This window comes from Saxophila tyrrhenica (assembly GCF_035928015.1).
Source record: "Saxophila tyrrhenica strain CCFEE 5935 chromosome Unknown scaffold_13, whole genome shotgun sequence".
NCBI lineage: Eukaryota > Fungi > Ascomycota > Dothideomycetes > Mycosphaerellales > Extremaceae > Saxophila > Saxophila tyrrhenica.
In genome coordinates, this window is record NW_027041745.1 from 109,018 (window position 1) to 129,873 (window position 20,856).

Below are 20,856 nucleotides of genomic sequence, written 5' to 3' on the forward strand. Positions count from 1 at the left end.
CAGGCTGTAGTTGCGACATAGCAGCAGGATGCAAACTGCCGACAGCGAAGTCGCCTCAGTAAGATAGGACAGTCTTGAGATGGATCTTCTTACAACAGTCGACAGTCCGCCGACATAGGACTTAGGAAATAGGATCACTTGGGGTGTGGTTGTGTTTGGTAGAGCACTTCGCCTACCGCATCTCTTCCCAGAACTGCTCGATGGACCCTATCCATTGTCGCAGCTCTCGGCGTATGAAGGGACGCTGCCGTTCAAGTAAGCTATCAACAATAGTCCACAAAGCGTTCGGTCTGGCTATGGAGGTCGGCCCTTCATCTGCTTCTCATTTGTACCTCGACGAGTAGCGTCGCAAGTCATCGACTGATCCTCATCCACAAGCAGCGGTGCCAACGACGGCTGCACAGCGCGAGATATCCCGTTAACCGCAATATGAGGGAAATCGGCCATGTGACGTTGCTGAGGCGTAACCAGTTTGCCAGCTTCGTCACGTTCATTCACCCTATCAGCGACATCGATCCTACGAGGATTGCAGGTGGAAGGTCCAGGTGTTTGAGGAGGAAGTGGCAGCAGAACTCAGGTCGTAGTCCGAAACCACTTGGCAGTTGCCGCCCATGAGGAAGGTGCACTTCACACTCCCTATTGAGCAGGAGCTTGAAAACCTGTGCACTTGCGAATCAATATCTAAATGGCCTTTCCACAATATCTGTCTTCAACTCAAGCAGCCTTCTCCCGCCGCCTCAGACGAACCGTCGGCATATGCTGTTGCGTGAACCAAACATTTTTAACCTTCCACTCCCCATCCCCCTCCAAACTCATATCAAACTCCCTCACAAGGAGCGGAATAATCTTCCTCATCTCAATCTGACTGATATTCCTCCCCATGCACACACGACTCCCTGCACCGAACGAGAAGAAATGCTTCTCCATGTTGGCAAGCTCCTCTTTATTCTTCTCCGTCTCCAGCCATCGTTCGGGCTCGAAGGACTCTGGGTTAGGAAAGACTTCAGGGTTATGCTGGAGCACCCATGGATTTATGCCTACGATTGTACCGCCGGGGAGGTACTTCCCACAGATAGTCGCGCCTTCTGGTGGTATGTGCCGCTCGAAGAGGAAGCCGACGCTTGGGTGGAGACGCATTGCTTCCTTTATGACGGCGTTGAGGTAGGGAAGTTCGTTTCTTGCCTCGATGTCTTGGATGAAGTCGCTGAGCTTGCCAGCTTTGCCGGCGGCATCGATCTCGTCGCGAAGTTTGTTCATCTTGTCGGGGTTCTTCATCAGGAAGTAGAGGATGGCGCGGAGAGCTATGGCGGTGGTACTTGGACAGTAATAGGTCAGTAAAGCCTTCAAAGAGCGAGGCTAGAATGCCCATGTCCATGCTTACTCGGATCCTGCGAAGACCTATATAATCCATTAGTCACGAAAGCCTGCACCAAGATATTTGCAGTCACTCACATTGGCACTGAGATGCACAACAATATCCCTCGTGCTCATCTTGAGTGGGTCAAATGACTTTACAGCCGCCCACTTCGACAGCATGTCGTCGCCAACTTTGCCTTCTTCCAGCTCAAGCTCGCCATCTCTCGAGATCTTCGTCCGGCTGTTAATGGCCTTGAGCGTAAATAGAAGAGTCTGATTCCACGTCTCCATTGCAGGCATAAGCATGGTGAACAGAGGGTTGCCGAGCAAGAACCAATGAAGCTCCGGTATCTGGCCGATATGTGAGGCGTACACAAGCATGCCTTCGATGGCTTGCATCATGCCATCTACGTCGCCACCTGTGCTGAGGAAGCCAAACTTGCTTTGGAAGGTCAGCTCACCGACGACATCGAAGGCTACGTTATCAATGTCAGTAGGGACGGGCGGTGAAGGGCAGTCTCGGTCATACCGTAATACTGCAGCCATGCACCAAGATCCACCGGCTCATCTCGATTAGCAAAACTGTTCATCTTCTCAACGAAAAGCTTTCCACAGTCGTCCACAGAGCTCTCCATCTTGAGAAGCGATTCCAGGCTGTAAGCATTGGCAATCTTCTTGCGCTGATCCCGATGCTCTGCCTCGCTTCGCGTGCTGAACAGATTCATCGCCGGCTGCTTCTTCCAAGAAACGCTCTGAATAGGATAGAAGCCAGTCTTGGTAAAGTTGCCTTTGATGTTGTAGATCTTTGATATCTCATCTGCGTCCGCGACCGAGACGACATTCGGCGCTGTGCGCACCAGCTTGCCATGTTTCTTGTGTAGCTTGATAGCTGTCCAGTGTGCTTGTCCTTTCCAGACGTCGTACAGACGCCATAGCTTGGTGTATGCGGCGATGCGTGGTCCAGGAATATCGGAGAGGCCAGTCTTGTACTTGTTTCTCACGAGGGATGCAACGAGAAGCAGAAGTAAGAGTGGGATTGAGTATGTTTTTAGGAAACTGAGAGTTGCGCTTTCTGCCATGATTCCAACAGGCTATTATAATAACGGACGCTGGGTTGATGACAGAGGAGAAGTGGAAAGGAAGCCTACATATACTCATGTCATGTTCAGCTTTGCAGCTCACATGCCGTCGTCCCGTGCGGCGTTGCATCACGCCTCGCTCGGCTTGCTGTGGGGTGCGTGGAGGTGCATACGGAGGAGAGGTGATGGGAATACGTCGGACGGCAGTGCTGAAGATTCCATACATGTATGCATGTACTTCTGCACCTCTTTGCGTTCGACCGAGGAGTTAGCCAATGTCGTCTCAGAGCCTGCCCTCAAGGGTACACCAGTTTCACATATACAATACACCCGATGTCACATGGCAACGTTGTATATTTTCTCCACTCTCGGACGTTCATTGCAAGCTTGCCCAGGTGTAGTTGTATCTCGAAGGATGAAAGGTTTGTTAGGAGCTGTGGGATGGGATCCCCAAACGAAAACGAGACTACTCGCATCACGTGCAAGCGCCCACTAGCGTGTCCCCCCCCCACCTTTTCACGCGACTACTTCACCAGATGAAGAGCAACGGCACCCTCACTTCGCGACTTCCATATGCAGCCCTTTGGGCACCTTCATTCGTTCACCCTTCCTCTTGGATAATATCACATCGACAATGCATAATACAACAGCATACTTAAGCAATGCCGCTCCCATTCTCAGAGGTTTGCACATTGCTATCCCGGATCGAGGACCTTGAGTTGCGCGATCCGCCATTTCTAAACGTGGGAGAGAAGTCGACTCAGATCAAAGCCGTGGTCGACTCATGGTTCAAATCGCATCGAAATGCGCTCAACAGTCTGGCCGTGAAAGATGCAGTCGCGTTTCTGTCTACCTTGCTGCCGGAGCGGAGGACCGATCGCGTCTACTATATCCAAGCGACGCGTCTTTGCAGGATCTTGAGCAGATGTCTGAGTCTTAGCGCCGCTCTGACGAAGGACCTGCACGCGTACAAGGAGGCTGGCCGAGGAGATCTGGGATCCTGTGTTGAGCGAGTACTGGCTGTGGGCGGGCCACCAGCTCATCCTCCTCCCGGCTTGGCTGAAGTGGATGGCATGCTCGACGAGCTCGCTAGCCAAAGCAGATTCTCGGCGAAGTCGTTTACCAACCGTCTACCACACTCTTCAGCGAAGAAGGACGGCCCTCTTGGAGACGCTTTCAAGCGCCTCACGCCGATTGAGGGTAAATGGCTGGTTCGACTCATTCTGAAAGACTTGGCTCCCCTGCGTTTGGACGAAGGGCTAGTCTTCAGATCCTTCCACTTTCTCCTACCAGACCTTCTGCTATTTCAGAATGATCTCGCAGCTGCGATCGGCTTGCTCCAGCGGTCGTTATCCGAGTACCCTGCGAGCTGCGATCCGAGGTCCGAGAGACTGCATCGACAGAGCGCTCGCGCTAAGCTAACGCCTATCGTCGGTGTCAAGGTAGGCAGGCCAGACTGGACAAAAGCGAGAAGCGTCGAGCACTGTTTGCAGAGGGCTGGAGGTCAGAAATGGGTACTCGAGAGAAAGTACGATGGAGAGTACTGCGAGATTCACATTGACCTCAAGCGATCACCGAATGTCTCTGAGTGCATCACTATCTTCTCGAAGAGCGGCAAGGAATCTACTTCTGACCGCAGCGGGTTACACCAGACCATCACTGACTGCCTCCGACTCGGCAAAGCAGATTGCAAAATCAAAAGACAAGCCATTCTACTGGGCGAGATGGTCGTCTACTCCGACAGCGAACGTCGCATCCTGCCTTTCGAGAAGATCCGGAAGCATGTTCCTCGTTCTGGATCCTTCATCGGGACGGACTATGACTCCCTACCAAAGTCTGACGAGCATCTAGCCATTGTGTTCTTCGACATACTTCTACTCGACAGTGAACTTGTCCTCAACAAGCCCATCGACGAGCGGCGAATGTGGCTGCGAGAGGTCTACACCAAAGTTGCTGGTCGTGCTTTCAGCTCTGAGTGGAAGATCGTGGACTTCTCGGACGCAACACGTTCGACGAAAGTGCTCGTCAACCAGTTTGCGGCCTCAATCGCCGAGAGATGTGAAGGCTTGATCCTGAAGCCATGCGGTGTCCCGTACTTTGCCCTCGAGTCTGGCGCAAACGGGCGACTGCAGACGTTCATGAAGCTCAAGAAAGACTACATTGCTGGCCTGGGCGATGAAGCTGACTTCGCTGTTATTGGCGCCAGCTACAATGCACAACAAGCCGCGAAGTGTGGGTTGCCGAATGTGCAGTACACGGACTTTCATCTTGGCTGCTTGATGAACAAAGAAGAGGTCCTGCGCTTCGATGCTCGCCCCTTATTTCGCCACGTTGGGACGATACAGCAGGACTTCTGCATACCCAAGCCTGTACTGCAGGCCGCGAACGAGATCGGGAAGTTCTGTGCGAAACCATTCAACGCAGGCAGAACGACAGAATCCTGCAGCTTCGACGTCGACACCGCAAGACTCTCGAGGCCAATGGACGTCCTCTTCGATCAACCCTTCGTCTTCGAAGTTCTCGGCTCGGGGTTCGAGAAGCCATCGAACTGTGACTTCTTCATGCTGCGACATCCACGCATCAAGAAGATCCACCAGGATCGGAGTTGGAAGGAATGCACATCGTTCCAGGAGTTACAGAAGCAAGCATCGGACTCACGAGCGGTTACGGTGGTCTCGGAGTCGCAGGAGATGAGGAACTGGGTCGAGCGTCTGGAGAAGAAATGCCGAAAGAAGTTCGAGAGGCAGAGAGCGACGAAGACGCCTTCGACGGTGCGGACTGTCACAACGAGTGCGAGCCAGAGGAGCACCGCAACCACAGTACATACGGCGAAGGTCGTGGAGATCGACGAGAATGCTCTGGATGGCACCACACTCATTGCTACTACTTCGCCGAAGCGCAAGCGGCCATCAACAGATGTTGTGAACACGCCGTGTCCCGCAAACAAACGGCCACGGTCTGAGAACAACCCCAAACGAAGCACAGCGGCAAGACCGGCCTGCGAGCACGCAGCTCCTGTCTCACAACCACTGGCGGATATTACCAATACCGCCAATCAGCCTCCTCGCTCTGCCCAATCTCCAGCCAAGGCACCCGCAAAGACACCTCACCCTTCCTCCTCCCGACCCAATCAAACCAAGAACCCATCCTCCCTACTCTCCCGCCTCCAATCCCTCTTCCAAACCACCTACCCCCCACCACCCCCACCAAACCCCCTCTGCAACCCCGCCACCTGTCCTCTAGCCAGCACAGCAATCTACCTCGCCCCCTGCATCGCGCGCACGCCTTACATCGCGCACGACCTCCTCGGCAGCCACGACAACGTCATCGTTGTACCCTCGTTGGAATGCTGGGATCGCGAGTGCTGTCCTGCTTCGTCTCGATCTGCTTCGTCAACGATCTCCTCGTCCCCACCGAGGTCAGGCTTCGAGCAGCCCCCGGAAGTGGTGAGGGAAAGTCAAGCTTACCAGGGTATGAAGAGGCTAGTAGTCGTGGAATCGAAGCGGAAGCAGCAGGTTCCGGAGATTGTGGGGCAGTTGGAGGCGCTGCAGAAGAAGGGATGTTTTGGTGAGGGGGAAGGGGAGGGGTTCGAGGTATTGGATTGGAGGGTGCTGGAGCGGTGTTGATGGTGCTGAGGGTGGGAGTGATCGTGATTGGGATGGTAGGATTGAAGGGGTTGGACGAGGGCAGGGAGCTGTTGGAGGGGCTTGAGGGCGTTTTGGATGAGGTGGACTTGTGATACCCCTGCTTTGGAATAACGACATTTGGGCAATTTTCAGGTTGTCTGTTTCATAGGCTTCGCCGGTCTATTCTATCAAGACCCCAACTACACAAGCTCCAAACACCCATCCACCCCAAACCTCCCCCCTACGCCAATATTCACCTCCGCCTCCTTCCCCTCCCCCGCCACCGCGGGCCCTTTAACCACAATCTCCCCCCTCGGCCCGGTACCCTCAACCTCCCTGTCCTCTTTATTCACCAACTTAATCTCCACCGAACTCAATGGAAGCCCGAAATGACTATACCGACTCCCCGCCTGCCCTTCCCGGACTCTATAGTCAAAGACATGCGTCTGCGCCACCGCGCCCGCCACGAAGGGGGAAGTGAGCGCGTAGCAAATTCTTGCCCGAGTGAAAATCCGTAGGTCGGAGAGCATCGCTGCGCTTAGTGGTGGACTGCCGCCGCCAAGACGCTCGGAGGTGAGGATGAGGCGGAGTTTGCCGGGTTGCGAAGCCGTTTTGCTCGGGGAGAGGAGGCGGAAGAGGAGGCTGTTGCCGTCGGGCATGCGGCCGGAGGCGAGGGATTGGGTGGATGTGTATTTCGCTAGGCTGTGCAGGAGGCCCTTGGCGGTTTCGTTTTCTTGCGCGTGGAGTTTTGCGAGGGTCTCGGCGGAGGCGATGACGACGGTGGGAGCGACGCCGCGGGTTGCGAGGGCGAGATCGACGCCTGGTTCGGCGACTGAGGTGATGGCGAGGGAGGCGTGGGTGTAGAGGGTCGCGAGGGTTTGGCAGAGGACGTAGGGGACGCTGAAGCTGGAGGCGGGGAGGACGAGATCGGCGGCGTTGAGGCGTTGGCGGGAAGGGAGGGCGGAGATGAGGGCTGCGGTGGCGGAGGCGAGGTTGCGATGGGTGAAGGTTGTTGTTTGAGGGGGTTGGGAGAGGTCGATGAGGTTTTGTTGGACGATGGTTATGTCGGCTGGAGTAGGGACGTCGTCGTTGGAGGGTAGTTGAGGTGCGGTGGAGGTGTTTTCTTCGACGACGTCGTGCCATACGCTGACTTGGAGGCGTTTCTCGGCAAAGGAGGGCACTCCGTTCCAGTCCATGTGTCTGCTGGTCTTCTCTACGACCCATGTTAGGAGGCGGAGGTTCTGACACTGCTCCGCTACATCCTCCAACGGCAGGTTCCCAGCGGCGCATATCAAGCCGTCTGCTGAAGTCGATTTGAGAAGCTCAATGATCTTCGGATGAGGAAGGTTGTACGGCAGGAGTACAGGTGTGAGACCGTAGAATGAGCAGGCTTCGGTTCGTCAGCATTGAGCGAAGCGCCTTTGGTCTATTATACATACCGAACACAGTCATCAGATACTCAGCACAGTTTGGCAGATATACCGCAACCTTCTTAACCCCAGCTTCCTTCATGTGCTTTCCCATGACAGCAATCTCCTGGTTCAACTGCTCAACATCATGTTCCACCAGCTCCTCCTTCCCCAGCACAGTCATGATGCTTCCCTTCGCAACATCATTCTTCCCACCCTTCATGACCTCACGCCATACATCCCTCAAGTCGCCGTCCTTGCCCGCCGACCATCTCGGTGCCGAAGCATCTTTGACTCCAAGACCAGACCTCAAGGGCGTGTCTGCAGGTACTTCGGGTGACCTGTAGACCGCGCTCTCATTCTTGTTCCGTACGGAGCCGATTGCCGACTGGCGGGCGAGCAGAAGAGGATGCGTATCAGGTTCCGAAGGGTAGAAGATGGGGTAGGCCACGAATGCTGCGATTATCAATGCTATGAGGGTGGTCGAGAAGCTCCAGTCATACAGAAGGGAAGCCAGCTGGGCATCCAGCTGTTCCAGTATGTTGCCCATGTTCGTCAAGATGGAGGATGCCCTTTAGGAAGTTTTACCTGGCCATGTTGTTGCCAGCTCATATTTGTCCTCTGAGGCCGATGTCATATTGCGGGGCTTAGCGAGCGGAAGCTAGCCTCGGGAAGAAGCGAGGCGCTAGTAGAGGCTACGCGTGCCTGAAAGTTGAGCTTCACGATTCACGCATAGCAACGTCTTTCGACTGAACACTAGCAAGATGCGCTGAACACAACGACGTCGCCGTGATACAGACTAACCACTAACTACCACAGCGCAGCATAACACAATCTCGCGACAGCTCGCGACCGCGAGAAGCACGGAGGAACAAGCCGACACAACAGCATAAACAATGTCGACTACTGCTCTGGTCCGCTCGTCCTCCTCCTCCAACAGCTTGACAGTACAAAAGCCGGCGACACCAGCGACGACCTCACCCATTACCCTCCCCAAGCTGAACCTGACGCCCAGACAAATCTCAACACCCACCGGAACACCGCCTTCACAACAACCCTCTTCCCCCGCCACACCAGGACGATGGCAGCACCCGCGCATGGACGAGGTCATCAGAAGACAAAGCGCCTCTAACTTCGATAACAGCAATGTCCGCACCATCGGCGTCAACCTCGTCGTGCTCCTCCTCAGCGTCTGGCTTCCTAGCCTGTAAGTCTCCCATTCCAACCTACTATCACTCCGACTAACAACCCCTCCCCAGCATCCCCACCTCCTTGACCGCCCCCCTCCGGCCCTACGATACCTACACCCTCCTGACCCTCCGCCTCCTCATCGTCGCCAACATCTCCCTCGCCTTCACCCCTCTCTTCCGCAAACCCGACCTCTGCGAAGACATCCCCCTCGACCCCACCCAACGCTCTCGACTCGGCCTCCCACCTCTCAACCGCCCCGCCACACCCGCCGAGCAAGCACAATACATCACACCGCCCCGCTACTCCCGCTCCAACACCCCGCGCAGCAACAGCGGCAGCCCCTACAGCCTCCGCGCCCAAGCGAGCGGGAGTCCCTTAAGCGGCTACGGCACGCCCATGTCGCCTTTCGGATCTGGTGGACAGGGGCAGAGGAGAGCCAGCGGGTCGCCGATGACGCCTTCGGGGACGCCTTCGAACGCTGCAGCGGCGGGGAGGAGGTTGAGCTATAATCCAAGGGGGTCGCCGTTGAGTTTGAGTGAGTTTGATCCGAGCGGGACGCCGACGAAGGTGGGGAACCCGCGGGCGAGTGTGGGGTTAAATAGTAAGTGGCTTTATGAGAAGGGGAGGGGGAGCCCGACGGGTGGGAGTGGGGTGGGTGGAGGCTTTGGGGGTGGAGGGTGGGGGACGGGGAGTGTGTTTTCGTGATGCGGGATGGATGTTGCTTCATCGATTGAGCGTTTTGCATGACACAGTGGTGGGCTGTACAGATATCAGGATATGCGTGGGACTCACAGACGACGTTGCATGGTCGCGGTCATCGCTCGCTACCTACTAGTGCAATGCGATCACGAACGCGCTTGGAATAGGCCGTGTACCACACACCATCAATTACGAACAGAACCACTGACGTTGTGCGTTGTTGGTAAAATTCTGTTGTCGTTAGAGGAAACAGTCCGTCCACTGTCGACTCTCTTGAGCATTGGCTTTGCTCAACCCCGCCTCGATTCACTTCCCAATCGCCACCACAAACTTCCATCTCCTCCACGAGAAAAACCACAACCACAAACATCCCTTCTCAACCGCCCGCCCACCATGAACACCTCATCCCTAAACGACCCCGACTCCCACTTAGCCCACTGCTGGGCCCACTCCTCCTGTCCGCCTCCCCGAACCCCCTCCCTAAACCCCTCTAACATCCCCTCCAGGCCACCCCTGCCTCCACAGTCAACGCGCCTGCGGCTGGTGCGCAATCTCCTCCACCTGCGTCCCCGTCCCCTCCTCCCTCTCCCTTTTGGCCCCAATCTCTAATCCAAACATCTGCCCCATCTGGGACGAAGGCTTCGAACTGAGAACGAGGGGATTTGGGTGTAAATGCTCCACGTCGACGTTCCTCTCCGTGATCGTGGCGGTTGTGGCTACGCTGTTGGCGGTGCTGGTGGGAAGGTGGGTTGTGAAGGTATTGGGGATGGTGCATCGGAGTGTTGGGTTCGGGGCGAGGGGTGGGACGGAGAGGGTGTGGAAGGAGGATGTGGGATGGGAGGTGAAGGGGTGGAACAGGCCTGGGTGGGTGAGCGGGTGGTGGAGGAGTTGGAGGGGGCCGCCGAGGGCGGATGGGAAGAAAAGTGAGCAGGAGCTTTTGACTGAGAGGTCGAGGTTGCTGGGGTGAGAGGGATGCGGTTGCATTGTGCTTGGTGCTACGGCTACGATTTCGACGGGTTCACGGCCGAATGAGGTAGTGAGGGGGTGGGAGAGGGATGAGTCTGACGATTGATTGCTATGGACATGAAATTTGGGTATCAAACAGTCTGCTGATAGAACTCTAGACCTCACCTACCATGCCCGATGCGGAAGGAGCGCATATGTGGGACACCTCCTGCGCGGGCGTTCATCTGACCTCGCTGCTCGATGAACTGCTGTGGGTATGAGATCGCGAAGACAGTGCAAGGGGTCTTCCAATCTCGTGCTCCAGTGTTGAACTTCGAATGGGTAGTAGGCCGCAGTCTGGTCGCTCAATCCAGGAACTGCGCCTGTAGCCACTTCCCTAGCCACTTGTTGAATTCGTCAGGCATTTCCATGCTGACCATGTGTGCCGTCTCGAATTCCTTGACTTGGGCATTGCGAACATGCTCTCCAAGATGCTTCATCGCTGCTACAGTGTAGGTCTCATCATAGGCCCCATAAGCCACGGCAACAGGTACTTCGATGGTGTGTAATAAGTGACCTGCTGGAGTCTCGGGCTCTACTGTATCCAGAGCCAGGCTACCAGTCTTCGAGCACTCGCGAGCTGCAATCTCGATATTCCACTTCAGCATCTGCTCAGCGAGCGGCTCAGCCATCCGTCCAGGTTCCTGCAGAGGGCCATCTCCCCATATCCGTACTTGCAAATTGGCAGCGCCTTGCACATCGCCGTCCGAAATAAGATCGTCCGCAAGTTTGAATATCCGGTCCTCAGCGTCAGTATTGGGATACTCGAATCCCCCCACGCCACCAGAAACCGCACACAACCCAGCAACAACACCCTGCCTCGCAACAGTATATCCCAGCGCAAGACTCGCACCGATACTGCACCCGACGGGAATCACACTCGCCTCCTTGGGCAAAACCTCCTCCCGCAGTAAATCCAAATGCTCAATCGTGCTGAACGGTTCCCTGGGTCTCGAGCGCAGGTACTCCTCACTGGCATGGCTTTTCCCAAACCCCAATAAATCGAACGTCAAGCAACTCCATCCTTTGTCGACGAGATACTGCACCTGGGCATCCCAGAGCGTTTGGTCCGTTACCCCCGCGTGGATGAACAGCAGGATTGGCCGTTTGAAGTCTTCGTTTTCGTTGTCGACGGCGGCGTAGCGCCAGGCGATGGTGCCTTCGCGGACTTGCAGCTGGTTTTGCGTGATGGCGACGGTCATGGTTTGGTGGCGGCGCGGGTGGGGGAGCTTGGACGGGCGGGTTGGGAAGGTTGTCTATTTGTAGGTGGTGATGAGGGTCGGTGGGGATAGTCGTGGTCTTGGGAGTTGTTTGGGCGTCAACGCAGAAAGCAGTCCTGTTTCTTGACTTGACATGACTGGCTCTTCCTTCGTCGGACACGTATTCATGAAGCGTTATGCCACTTGGAGTGCCTTCCTCTCACAAGACGATACGATATGGAGCAACTTCAAGGAGATCCGACACGGCTACAGAGCAAAGACGATTTAATGCGGCCGTCCTGCCGTCTCACTGTTCAAATACGGCCGCCTTGCAGAGACCAAGTATTTGCTTGCTTGTGGAATCTGGACGCGAGAGGCAGCAGTCCATGGAACAGCTCGGTGACCAGCCCGTCGTGGTGATCTGTATTCGCAAGGACAGCCACTACCCTTCCATCCCTTCAGCCCTGGCGGCGGAGGACTATCGCCGGCTTGTCAATGGCTTGTCAATGGCCACCAGTCTGCAGTATCTCGACTCGACCATACGCCGTTGCCTTCAAGCTCATCCTCCAAGCGCACTAGAACTAAAGTCGAATGCAGCCAGCTACGCCCGTTATCTTGGATTCGGCCCCAATGCCTTGAAAGCATACCAGCTGCGATCGAAATTCGAGAAATACGACGTTCAGTGCGCTCCGCCAGAGCGGATGTGGAATCACCACTGCAATGCTCTGGACGAGTTGTGGGCCTATAAATTGCAGGCTTCCTGTCAGTGCTGGTTTCCCTCCGTTCCCCAGCCGTAAGTGTCATACACATCACTGAGTCGTGTTGTGCCAACTCTTCATCAATTCTTTGTTCATATTTCTGCATTCGAAGTGCAATGGCGAACCGTCTAACTACGTTAGCTTCAAGCATCAACGATAGAGTTGGCAAGCTGAGCGCCTATCTATCTCAGAACAATCTACCATGCCCTTCGTTCGACGCAGAAGCGGCTTCGCACGCGCCCCTAGGTGGTGAAGCCGAAGCCATCGCACTCGAGCTCCAAGATCTCGGTCTAGAGCTCCACGACCTGCTTCGCGGACCTATAGGGCTAGTCCTTAATCATCACGTCAGTAAACGACGCAACCTCCAGCCTTGCGGTCCGATGATACTGACCCATCTAGCTTCCGCCGATCCCCATCTACGACATGATTCTCCGTTTCGGGATAGCCAGCAAGGTCCCTCTAGAAGGCGACATCAGCTTTGCCGACTTGTCGAAATCTACCGGCATTGACCAGGACGTCCTGACACGGCTCCTGCACTACGGCATACTCCACCGCATTTTCCAAGAAAAGCGACCAGGCTACATCTCCCATTCCGTCCTCTCCAAGCTCATGCGGGACGATCAAGGCATGCAGAACCTGGTGGGCATGATCCAAGAAGACATCGTGCAGCCCTGGAGGTTCATCGCGGACGCTCTGCAGAAGTGGCCCGGCGCCGAGGACATGGATCAGGTGGCCCTCCTCCTAGCGGAGAAGCGCACGTCAACGACCTTCTGGAACATCTTGGCCGAGCGACCGGAGCGGGCGGAGCGCTTCGCGAAGACGATGAGCGCCTTCTCCGTCGACGAGGATATAGGTGCAGACTACCCGTTTGAACAGCTCGGAGCTGGGACTCTGGTGGAGTCGGGCGGCTCGACGGGTGGTGTCGCGTTCAAGATTGCTGAGAGGCATAAGGACTTGAAGATTATCGTGCAAGATCTTGATGAAATTGTCAAGACAGCCAAGGAGCGCGAGGGTTGTAACGTGTCGTAGGTCGAACTGATCGCAGAGCAAGGAAAATGCGACTGACGACTCATCCTGCATAGATTCATGACCCACGACTTTTTCAAAGAACAGCCTGTCAAAGGCGCCGATGCCTACATGATGCGCTGGGTACTGCACGACTGGAGCGACACGCACGCGGCTCGCATCCTACAAGCCCTGGTCCCAGTCTTGAAAGCAGGGACGAAGATCCTGATCGTGGACGCGGTCGTCCCTCCCTTCGGCGCGGTGCCGGAGACTTCGCAGCGTCACTTGCTGTACGTTTCATAAGTTCTTGTGCCTTGCGAGGATGAGATGCTAACCCTAGTGCAGGAAGTTCGACATCAGCATGTTTGCCCTGTTCAACGCGGGGGAGCGGACGCTGGACCAGTGGAAGGCGCTGTTTGCGCGGGCGGATGAGCGGTTCCAGTTGCAGAGGGTGTGGCCGTTGAGGAATTCGCAGCTTTCGCTGTTGGAGCTTGTGTGGTCGCCGTGAGTGGGGAAGGTACTGGTTTGGAAATATGAGTACAATGAATGATAAGACTGCTCAACCTCCTTCCAGCATGCCTGCTTCTCCACCCGCCGTATGCCTGTTGATTATAAATCGCCGCCATCTCTCGGAAGATGGACGACTACCCCTCGAGACCAGCCAGCGACCGCACCTTCACTAGCTCGCGGCGTCCATTGCGGACGGAAGATGTCTTCTTGAAGATATCGGTCTGCGCACCTAGCTTAAAACCGGCAATGTGGTTGTAGGCTGGGGTCTCAAACTCGGGGTGATTGACGTTGTTGCCCTCGAGCTCTATCAATTCCGTCAGCATGTTCTGCCAATACACCCACGCTTATCAGAGGTCCACCTACGGTTGAAGACAATCATCTGCTTCGCGCCCTTTCGGCATTTCTTCTGATTATCCGCACACCAGACCGGCGGCTTCGCTTTGGCAATTTGCTTGCGGCCGGGGTTGGTGACTTTGCATTTGAAGCCTTGCATATACCTGGTCCACTGTGTCAGTACACCTTCGATCCCCGTTTAGGGCTACTGACATGTTCGCTTGACCGCAGCCCTTAGGGATCCAGAGGAAGGCACAAGTGCACCCGCCCTTCGGACAGGCAGGCATGCCGGCCGGGACCTGGTAGGTCGCTTCTCTGTGCCATGGCGTGCTGCACAATGATCAGCCTAAACTTCTCAACAAGTCGTGTGGAGATCGGTACTCACTGCTCCAACACAGAAAACACAGTCAAATCCTCCATCTCAATCTTACTCAAATCCGACTCATACGCAATCGCAAAAGCCGTCCCCTGCGCATTGCTCTGATTCACCGCATGTATCCACCCACCCCCCGGCAAACACTCCGCCCCATCCCACTCCCCATGCCAATCCCGCGGATGCTGTGCCCCATCCGGCCACCGCGACACCCCCGTCCCATCATACGACAACGAGGTAAACGCCTGGTTATTCGCGTGCTCGACCGTGAAACTGCCACCAGCAGGGATCTCCAGGAACTCGCCCTTGGGTGGAGGAGCGCCGTCGCAGCCGCGGTCGTGTTGGAACCACCAGTCCTTTTTGGAGAGCTGGTAGAGCGGGGCGATGGGGAGGTTGTTGTTGAGGTTGTTTTCGCCCGTGAGGCCGGAGCGGCAATACATGCCTTTGGCGAAGGAGGCGATGTGGGCGTGCGCTAGTGGCAGGAGGAAGGGGAGGAAGGTTGAAGTGTACATTGTGATGCCTGCACCACGGAAAAAATGACTTTGAAAAGGAAGGACTGTAGTTGGACTTGGACAGGATGAATGAATGAATGAATGAACATGATAGCTGTACAAGCCTTCCTTACTGCTCTCGAGGATTCGTGGGTATATGACCTGCTTTGCTGATGCTGAACAACCAAATCCTGCTATTTCGAGTCCTTATGTCACAAGGCGCCTTTGTCGCACGAACGTGGTTGTCGGTATGATCTACAGACGGTGCGCTTGGCTGTCCCATCTCGTTGGTGTAGATTGGAGAAGGCGTTGTGAAGTGTCCAAGCTCTGGTTTCAATTGATCCTTTTTCTGGGGTTGTGCAGGGGAGTCTGATGCACTTCATCTCGGTTGTCATCTTGTTTGGGTCAAGGTTGGTTGCCTCGGAGCGCTACATAGATTCTGACATGCAACGTAGAAAATAGGGTAGTCCTTTGGAATTCAAGGAGAAGGAGCTTTCGAGGTTACTTTGATGCAAAGCGAAAGATAACGAGCCTGTGCTTTGAATTTCTGTAAACCATTCTGTGACTGTCTGATCGTGTGTTCTTTGATACGTCCGTGCTACTGACATCCTTCCGTATCGCCTGCATCTGTCTCTACCTAGCAGAAGATTGTAGTCCAGACCCACCATCGAATGCTATGCACCGTGTTTCCATGTCGAACCACTCTCCCTTCCTCTACCGGTTCCACAGCAGTCTTCCACCCCGTCGTAACGCTTTCGTGACGTAGGACGCACTCGAGCGACTCGTCTTCTCGTAACCGCATCTAGCATCATAACCTCGTTGTTGAACTCATACTGTGCCGAATCGAATTTCTCATCCTCGTCTTGCACGCCTTCGCGACGACGAACGATATCGTAGTAAGGCTCGAATCTACAAGGCAGGTCGCAGTAGCATGCAGGCAGATGCCAGAGTGGAGCTTCGACCAGACTTAGGTCTTTCTTCGTTTCCGTCATATCGTTAGCTACTCTACTCTCCTTATCGAGGAAGATGGCGTCCCATTTCTTCTTAGTCGATTGCTTGATAGCGCCGGTCAGAATAATTCGGGGGACATGTTCGAGGTGGTCTTTGGCGGACGGAAGCACTGCGTCTTCCATAGTTGCGAGGCATGGCGTGTAGAGGAAACCCTCGATTCTTCCGAGAGAGAATTCGTCAATTTACGGCACACCATCAAGCCGGCTCCGCTGTGCTCAGGGGCTAAGAGGGTCGGACGACTCCTGGTACGGAGGCGAAACAGCAGATCTGAAGTGTATGCACACACTCTTGAGGTTGGGTAGTCTTCCGAGAAGTGGCGCCATATCAAGATTGACCGCCTTTTGCATCGTTCTGGTATCATCATCCACATATGCGAGGTATTCGGCGAGGTCGTAGTTTGTGAGGTCGATTGTAATATGACGAAGAGTCTGCACCCCACCGAATTCGGGAAATCTGTTGTGGAGGGTGTAGCGTTCCAGGTCTGTCAGGGTCTGAAAGACCTTTGTAGTACCGTGACGCATGAAAGGTCCGATTTCCTGTAGGATCTGCTTGCAACTGGATATGAGGTTGACATTAGGTGGGTCAATGCGTCTCAGCCGGGTACCGACACGAGGTTCATCATCGGTCGAATTTTGAGCACCCTCCCCATAGTAAGATGAACCACTACGAGGGTGCAGCAACTCCATTATAGGAAAGTGCTCTACGCCGACAGCCTGTTCGAAGATCAACATACGAACTTCCGCAGGCAGGTCCATGACCCTAAAGGGCTGGCCATTCTTCTTCGACCACTGCTGTTGAATCCTGATGGCTTTCTTGCCACTCAAATGGCGACTCGGAGGACTTTTGAGCTCCCGCAACCACTCCTGGAACGACCTCCACCCGCCTTTGACATCACACTTCAACGTGAAAGACGCAGAGACTCTGTTTCGAACCAGCTTGAAAGGCACTGGAATGACGGATTTGTCGAATGTGAGCGCCAGCGCTTCGATAGCTGACTCGCGCCATAGTGTCGCCGTTGGGAGGTTCACGAGCGCTTCTACCTTGAGTGGGTCGGTGAAATGGTCGAAGCTCTGCTTGTTGTGGACCACCAGGAGATGGCGAGCGTGGGAGAAAATGATGTCGTCAGGATGTGGTTCGCAGAATGTGACGACGCGGTGGGGTGTCGAGCAAGGTTCTGTATGTGGTGCTGGGTGGACCCCCACTTTTGTCTCCCTGCTGCTGTGCCCGTGAGGACCACTGTCGCGCTTTTCGCGAGCCATGGGAGTGGCTCGCGGAGCGTAACGTAGATGCCGCGCTCGCTCGAAGGTCGCAGGTATGCTGGAAGTCTATGGTGTGGATCAGAAAGAAGAGGTTGTCGGTCGAAAGGTGGTGAGAATCGAAGGGGAGGACGGGGTTTATAAGTAGGCGAGCGCGGCTGCCTGGCGTGTTGGAATGAACGCGTGACGTAAGTCCTGACATGTGATCGGAAGTGGATGCAAAGAGGAAAGGCGCACGTGACTGCAACCTTGAGGTTAGCAGCATATGAACAGGAGAAGCTGGCGGCGAGCATGCCGCAGATAGTCAAGACTTCTTGTTCTGAGCGTATAGAGCACCTTTTATGCACCATTCTGCTTGACCATAAATGTCTGTTGCCCTCGCAGGAGAGGATCGTTATATTCGGAAAGCGGACTCGATATACTTACTCTTACAGAACCAAACGCACGCTGTTGAGGAGACTGGTGAACTTTTGAAGACTCCTGCCGAGACTTACTGCTCCTGTTTGCCGTCAATGTACCTCCGACCTTAGTAGACAGACCAGACAACAAAGGGGAGGAAATCGTGTCTTTGTGCCTAGACGCCGAGCAAACGCGTCTCTGCGGGTGTGACATGTCTAAAGTCAATAGCTCTAGTAGTTCTCCTGTCTTGATATCGCCGTCACGTCGAGAAGGTGTTCTCGAGGTAAGGCGTTTGTGGTGAAGGTATAGCAGCAACTGGGAGTCGAAATAAAGCTGACGTCCACGCTTAGACATTGATCCGCTCCGATATCTCCGTTGTATGGCCGTGGCTCTAGATTGAAATAATATCCTTGACAGGTGGAGCTACACGCGGCTACGAGAAAAAATTGACGAGTAGTGAGACCGTGATTGAGACGGTTAGTGTATTGGAAAAGCATTGTGTGTCTAATTATGCATCCTGCTACAAGCCGCGTGTATCTGTTCAGAGACCGCTCAGCTCGGCTAGGATTCAATGAAACTCCTTGTAAGCACTCGCCTATCTCTCTTGTCTTTCGTACTGTGATGTGAGCATGTCTCGACGCATGCATGCACACTCGCCGACCCACTGTCATAAGCTCCGTCTCACGCCTTGCCTGTTGACCACTAGCATCTATGGTCATCCTCAACCACCACACCTCTACCACCCTGGAGCCGGGAAAGGTGCCCGGGCCTTGATTCTAGCAACTCGTTTTCCCGTACATGTATCCAGCAACTTCGGATCGTTGTCGAACTCGTACTTCCCAGCATCAAACTTCTCGGCTTCCTCAGTTGCGGTATCGAGGCCATCACAGCGACGGACGATGCCATAATGCGGCTCAAACCCACAAGGCACTGCGCATCTGCAATCTAGTGGCAGTGACAGCGATACCTCCGACCTCCTGAACATCTCCTTCTCATTGACTGTGTCGTGTTCTGCCCTGCTCTCCGTGTCCTAGAAGATGGTACCCCACTTCTTCTTGACGGATGGCTTGATCGCACCAGTGAGGATGATCCGTGCGATGTGTTCCACATACTCTTTGGCATAACAAAGCACGAACTCCGGAACGCCCGCAAGGCATGCCGTCTCGAAGCCTTGAATGCGCCGGATGTTTTCACTGTCGTTCAGCTGGGGCTTGCCTTGCACCGTGTCACGGCGTACCTATAGACAAAGAAGACCTGAGTTCCAGTGATCGTGGGGGAGGCGCGATTTGAAGTGGATTCGAATGCTCTTGAGACTGGGCAGCTTCTCTAGGAGGTGAGCCCCGCCATCCTCCGCCAAATCGACCCGTCCGAGCGCAGAGCTGCAGCCGAAGAAGCGGACGTATTCCTCATCGTCGAAGTCGAGTGTAATATGCCGAAGCTTCAACAGGCCGGCCATATTAGAGGACTCGGGGGGGTGAATGTAGCTCCCAAGACCGAACTCAGATACGAAGGCTTTGGTAGCCGCGTACTGTAGGTGCGACTTGATCTCCTCGTAGATCTGCTTGTTCGCGAAGAGTAGGCTGATGTTGGGAGTCCCGATGACTTTCTTCTCTGCTTTACGACGAGGATTATCACGCCCGGAGAGCTCTGCTCCGCGGCCGCAGTAGGATAGAACGTCGTCTGTGTAGGTGTAGGGTATCGGAAAGTGCTCAACACACGTCGCCTGCTCGAAGATCAACCTCCGAAGCTCTACGGGCAGACCCATGATGTTGAACGTCTTGCCGTTCTTGTCCCACCACTGTTGCTGGATCTGGGTCGCATTCTTGCGTAAGCTGCGATTCGGGGGTGCTTTGAAGATGCTCAGCCATTCTTCGAAGAACTGCCAGCCGCCTTTCACCTCGCATGCTAGAGTTGGAGAGTTGGTCTGCTCATCTAGGATGACCCTGAACGGAATGAGGATGACAGACTTCCGGTAGGTCAGCCCGAGAATCTCGACAGCTGATCCGGGCTCGAATGTCGTCTGATGGTGCACGAGAGCCTCGATGTGAAGCGGACCGGTGAAGTGCGCCAGGCTTTTCCTGTTGTACGCAGTAACCAGCTGTCGAGCGTGGGTGTGGATTGCATCCTTGCGGTGAGGTTTGCAGAAGTCCCGTGCCGTTGTTGGAACCGGCACCCCGGAGTATGTTTCAGGTAAGGGTGGTGAGTGGAAGACCCGTAGCTTCACGTCCGCGTTGCGTTCCCAGCGCGCATGCCTGGCTTGCATAGCTTTGCGCTGCTTGGTGCGTGACATAATGCTGTTGTCGAAGGGGAGAGGCGGGAATTGTTTTGTGAAGCGTCTTGGGTAGTAGTGTGTGAAGCTTCTTGTCGAAGGCGGAGGGAGAAAGAAAGCGATGGAAGGAGGAGCTTAAACTTGAGGTGAGAGCGGCTGTGAAGCGGGCCGCAAGGATCTCGTGGCCGGTGGGCACAAGCATGTGATTGCAAGTGAATGCAGAAGAGGGGAGCGCACGTGAGGATATTCATGCCACCGAAAGCAGCTATCTCGAGGGAGCGAGCAGCTGAAAGATGCCACACCATGAATGCCCTGCCTTACGGTGGGACACAGCACTGATGACGACGGCATTTTGCTGGTTCGTATCACCCTGCTGCCAGTAGATGCGCGGGTAAGCTGTATATACCTATGCTGATATACTTGCTCTCGCAGAGAATTGAAACACTCCCAATTTTCATTACTTACATATATCACTCTCATAGCTTTTGAGAGCAGGAGAGTACTCCTGTTTGCTGCGGATGGAAGACCAGTGTTGACACACAAAGCAGACATGGAGCCCAGGGGCCACTGTCTTTGTGTCTAGTATTCGAGCAAGCACGTGTCAGCCAGGAAGGTTCGTCCAGGGACACCATGTTAGCCAGTTCTTGGGGTGTCACGATGTCGGGGAGAGCCTCGGTTTGGGCGGTTTGCATGAGAGGAAGAGAAAGAGAAAGTGAAGTTGAAGTCAAGCTGAAGTCTGATCTCGCCGGCGGGCTTATCCGCTCAGCATCTTATGTCCGAGGCCACAAGTCCGGCTAACAACATCATACCCCCACTACATGTACCCCTCTGCCGAAGACGCTGCAGTCGTAGTGGGAAGTCTGATTACTGTACACATTGCTCTGGTA

General features: G+C 54.8%; 10 protein-coding genes across 10 annotated transcripts; 3 read left to right on the forward strand and 7 right to left on the reverse strand.

Moving 5' to 3' along the window:
• Nucleotides 1–714: 714 nt before the first annotated feature.
• Nucleotides 715–2,435, reverse strand: LTR77_008010 (uncharacterized protein; the record flags this gene model as incomplete). The annotated part of the gene is made up of 4 exons (XM_064805244.1): nt 715–1,315; nt 1,382–1,398; nt 1,453–1,832; nt 1,886–2,435. 4 exons carry the CDS (start codon nt 2,433–2,435, stop codon nt 715–717), a joined length of 1,548 nt encoding a protein of 515 aa, XP_064656349.1.
• A 662-nt stretch (nt 2,436–3,097) lies between these two features.
• On the forward strand, nt 3,098–6,061 carry LTR77_008011 (uncharacterized protein; the record flags this gene model as incomplete). The annotated part of the gene is made up of 2 exons (XM_064805245.1): nt 3,098–3,877; nt 3,929–6,061. 2 exons carry the CDS (start codon nt 3,098–3,100, stop codon nt 6,059–6,061), a joined length of 2,913 nt encoding a protein of 970 aa, XP_064656350.1.
• A 200-nt stretch (nt 6,062–6,261) lies between these two features.
• On the reverse strand, nt 6,262–8,020 carry LTR77_008012 (uncharacterized protein; the record flags this gene model as incomplete). The annotated part of the gene is made up of 2 exons (XM_064805246.1): nt 6,262–7,451; nt 7,501–8,020. The coding sequence occupies 2 exons, from the start codon at nt 8,018–8,020 to the stop codon at nt 6,262–6,264; spliced, it is 1,710 nt and encodes a 569-aa protein (XP_064656351.1).
• Nucleotides 8,021–8,366: 346 nt separating this feature from the next.
• On the forward strand, nt 8,367–9,366 carry LTR77_008013 (uncharacterized protein; the record flags this gene model as incomplete). Its single annotated transcript, XM_064805247.1, has 2 exons — nt 8,367–8,677; nt 8,730–9,366. The coding sequence occupies 2 exons, from the start codon at nt 8,367–8,369 to the stop codon at nt 9,364–9,366; spliced, it is 948 nt and encodes a 315-aa protein (XP_064656352.1).
• Nucleotides 9,367–10,670: 1,304 nt separating this feature from the next.
• On the reverse strand, nt 10,671–11,567 carry LTR77_008014 (uncharacterized protein; the record flags this gene model as incomplete). The annotated part of the gene is made up of 2 exons (XM_064805248.1): nt 10,671–11,009; nt 11,040–11,567. The coding sequence occupies 2 exons, from the start codon at nt 11,565–11,567 to the stop codon at nt 10,671–10,673; spliced, it is 867 nt and encodes a 288-aa protein (XP_064656353.1).
• Nucleotides 11,568–12,438: 871 nt separating this feature from the next.
• On the forward strand, nt 12,439–13,835 carry LTR77_008015 (uncharacterized protein; the record flags this gene model as incomplete). Its single annotated transcript, XM_064805249.1, has 4 exons — nt 12,439–12,666; nt 12,722–13,347; nt 13,405–13,617; nt 13,673–13,835. 4 exons carry the CDS (start codon nt 12,439–12,441, stop codon nt 13,833–13,835), a joined length of 1,230 nt encoding a protein of 409 aa, XP_064656354.1.
• Nucleotides 13,836–13,971: 136 nt separating this feature from the next.
• Nucleotides 13,972–15,055, reverse strand: LTR77_008016 (uncharacterized protein; the record flags this gene model as incomplete). Its single annotated transcript, XM_064805250.1, has 4 exons — nt 13,972–14,141; nt 14,201–14,334; nt 14,384–14,500; nt 14,556–15,055. 4 exons carry the CDS (start codon nt 15,053–15,055, stop codon nt 13,972–13,974), a joined length of 921 nt encoding a protein of 306 aa, XP_064656355.1.
• A 653-nt stretch (nt 15,056–15,708) lies between these two features.
• On the reverse strand, nt 15,709–16,167 carry LTR77_008017 (uncharacterized protein; the record flags this gene model as incomplete). The annotated part of the gene is made up of 1 exon (XM_064805251.1): nt 15,709–16,167. The coding sequence occupies one exon, from the start codon at nt 16,165–16,167 to the stop codon at nt 15,709–15,711; it is 459 nt and encodes a 152-aa protein (XP_064656356.1).
• Nucleotides 16,168–16,260: 93 nt separating this feature from the next.
• LTR77_008018 (uncharacterized protein) lies at nt 16,261–17,304 on the reverse strand (the record flags this gene model as incomplete). The annotated part of the gene is made up of 1 exon (XM_064805252.1): nt 16,261–17,304. One exon carries the CDS (start codon nt 17,302–17,304, stop codon nt 16,261–16,263), a length of 1,044 nt encoding a protein of 347 aa, XP_064656357.1.
• Nucleotides 17,305–18,937: 1,633 nt separating this feature from the next.
• On the reverse strand, nt 18,938–19,990 carry LTR77_008019 (uncharacterized protein; the record flags this gene model as incomplete). Its single annotated transcript, XM_064805253.1, has 1 exon — nt 18,938–19,990. One exon carries the CDS (start codon nt 19,988–19,990, stop codon nt 18,938–18,940), a length of 1,053 nt encoding a protein of 350 aa, XP_064656358.1.
• Between the last annotated feature and the right edge of the window lie 866 nt (nt 19,991–20,856).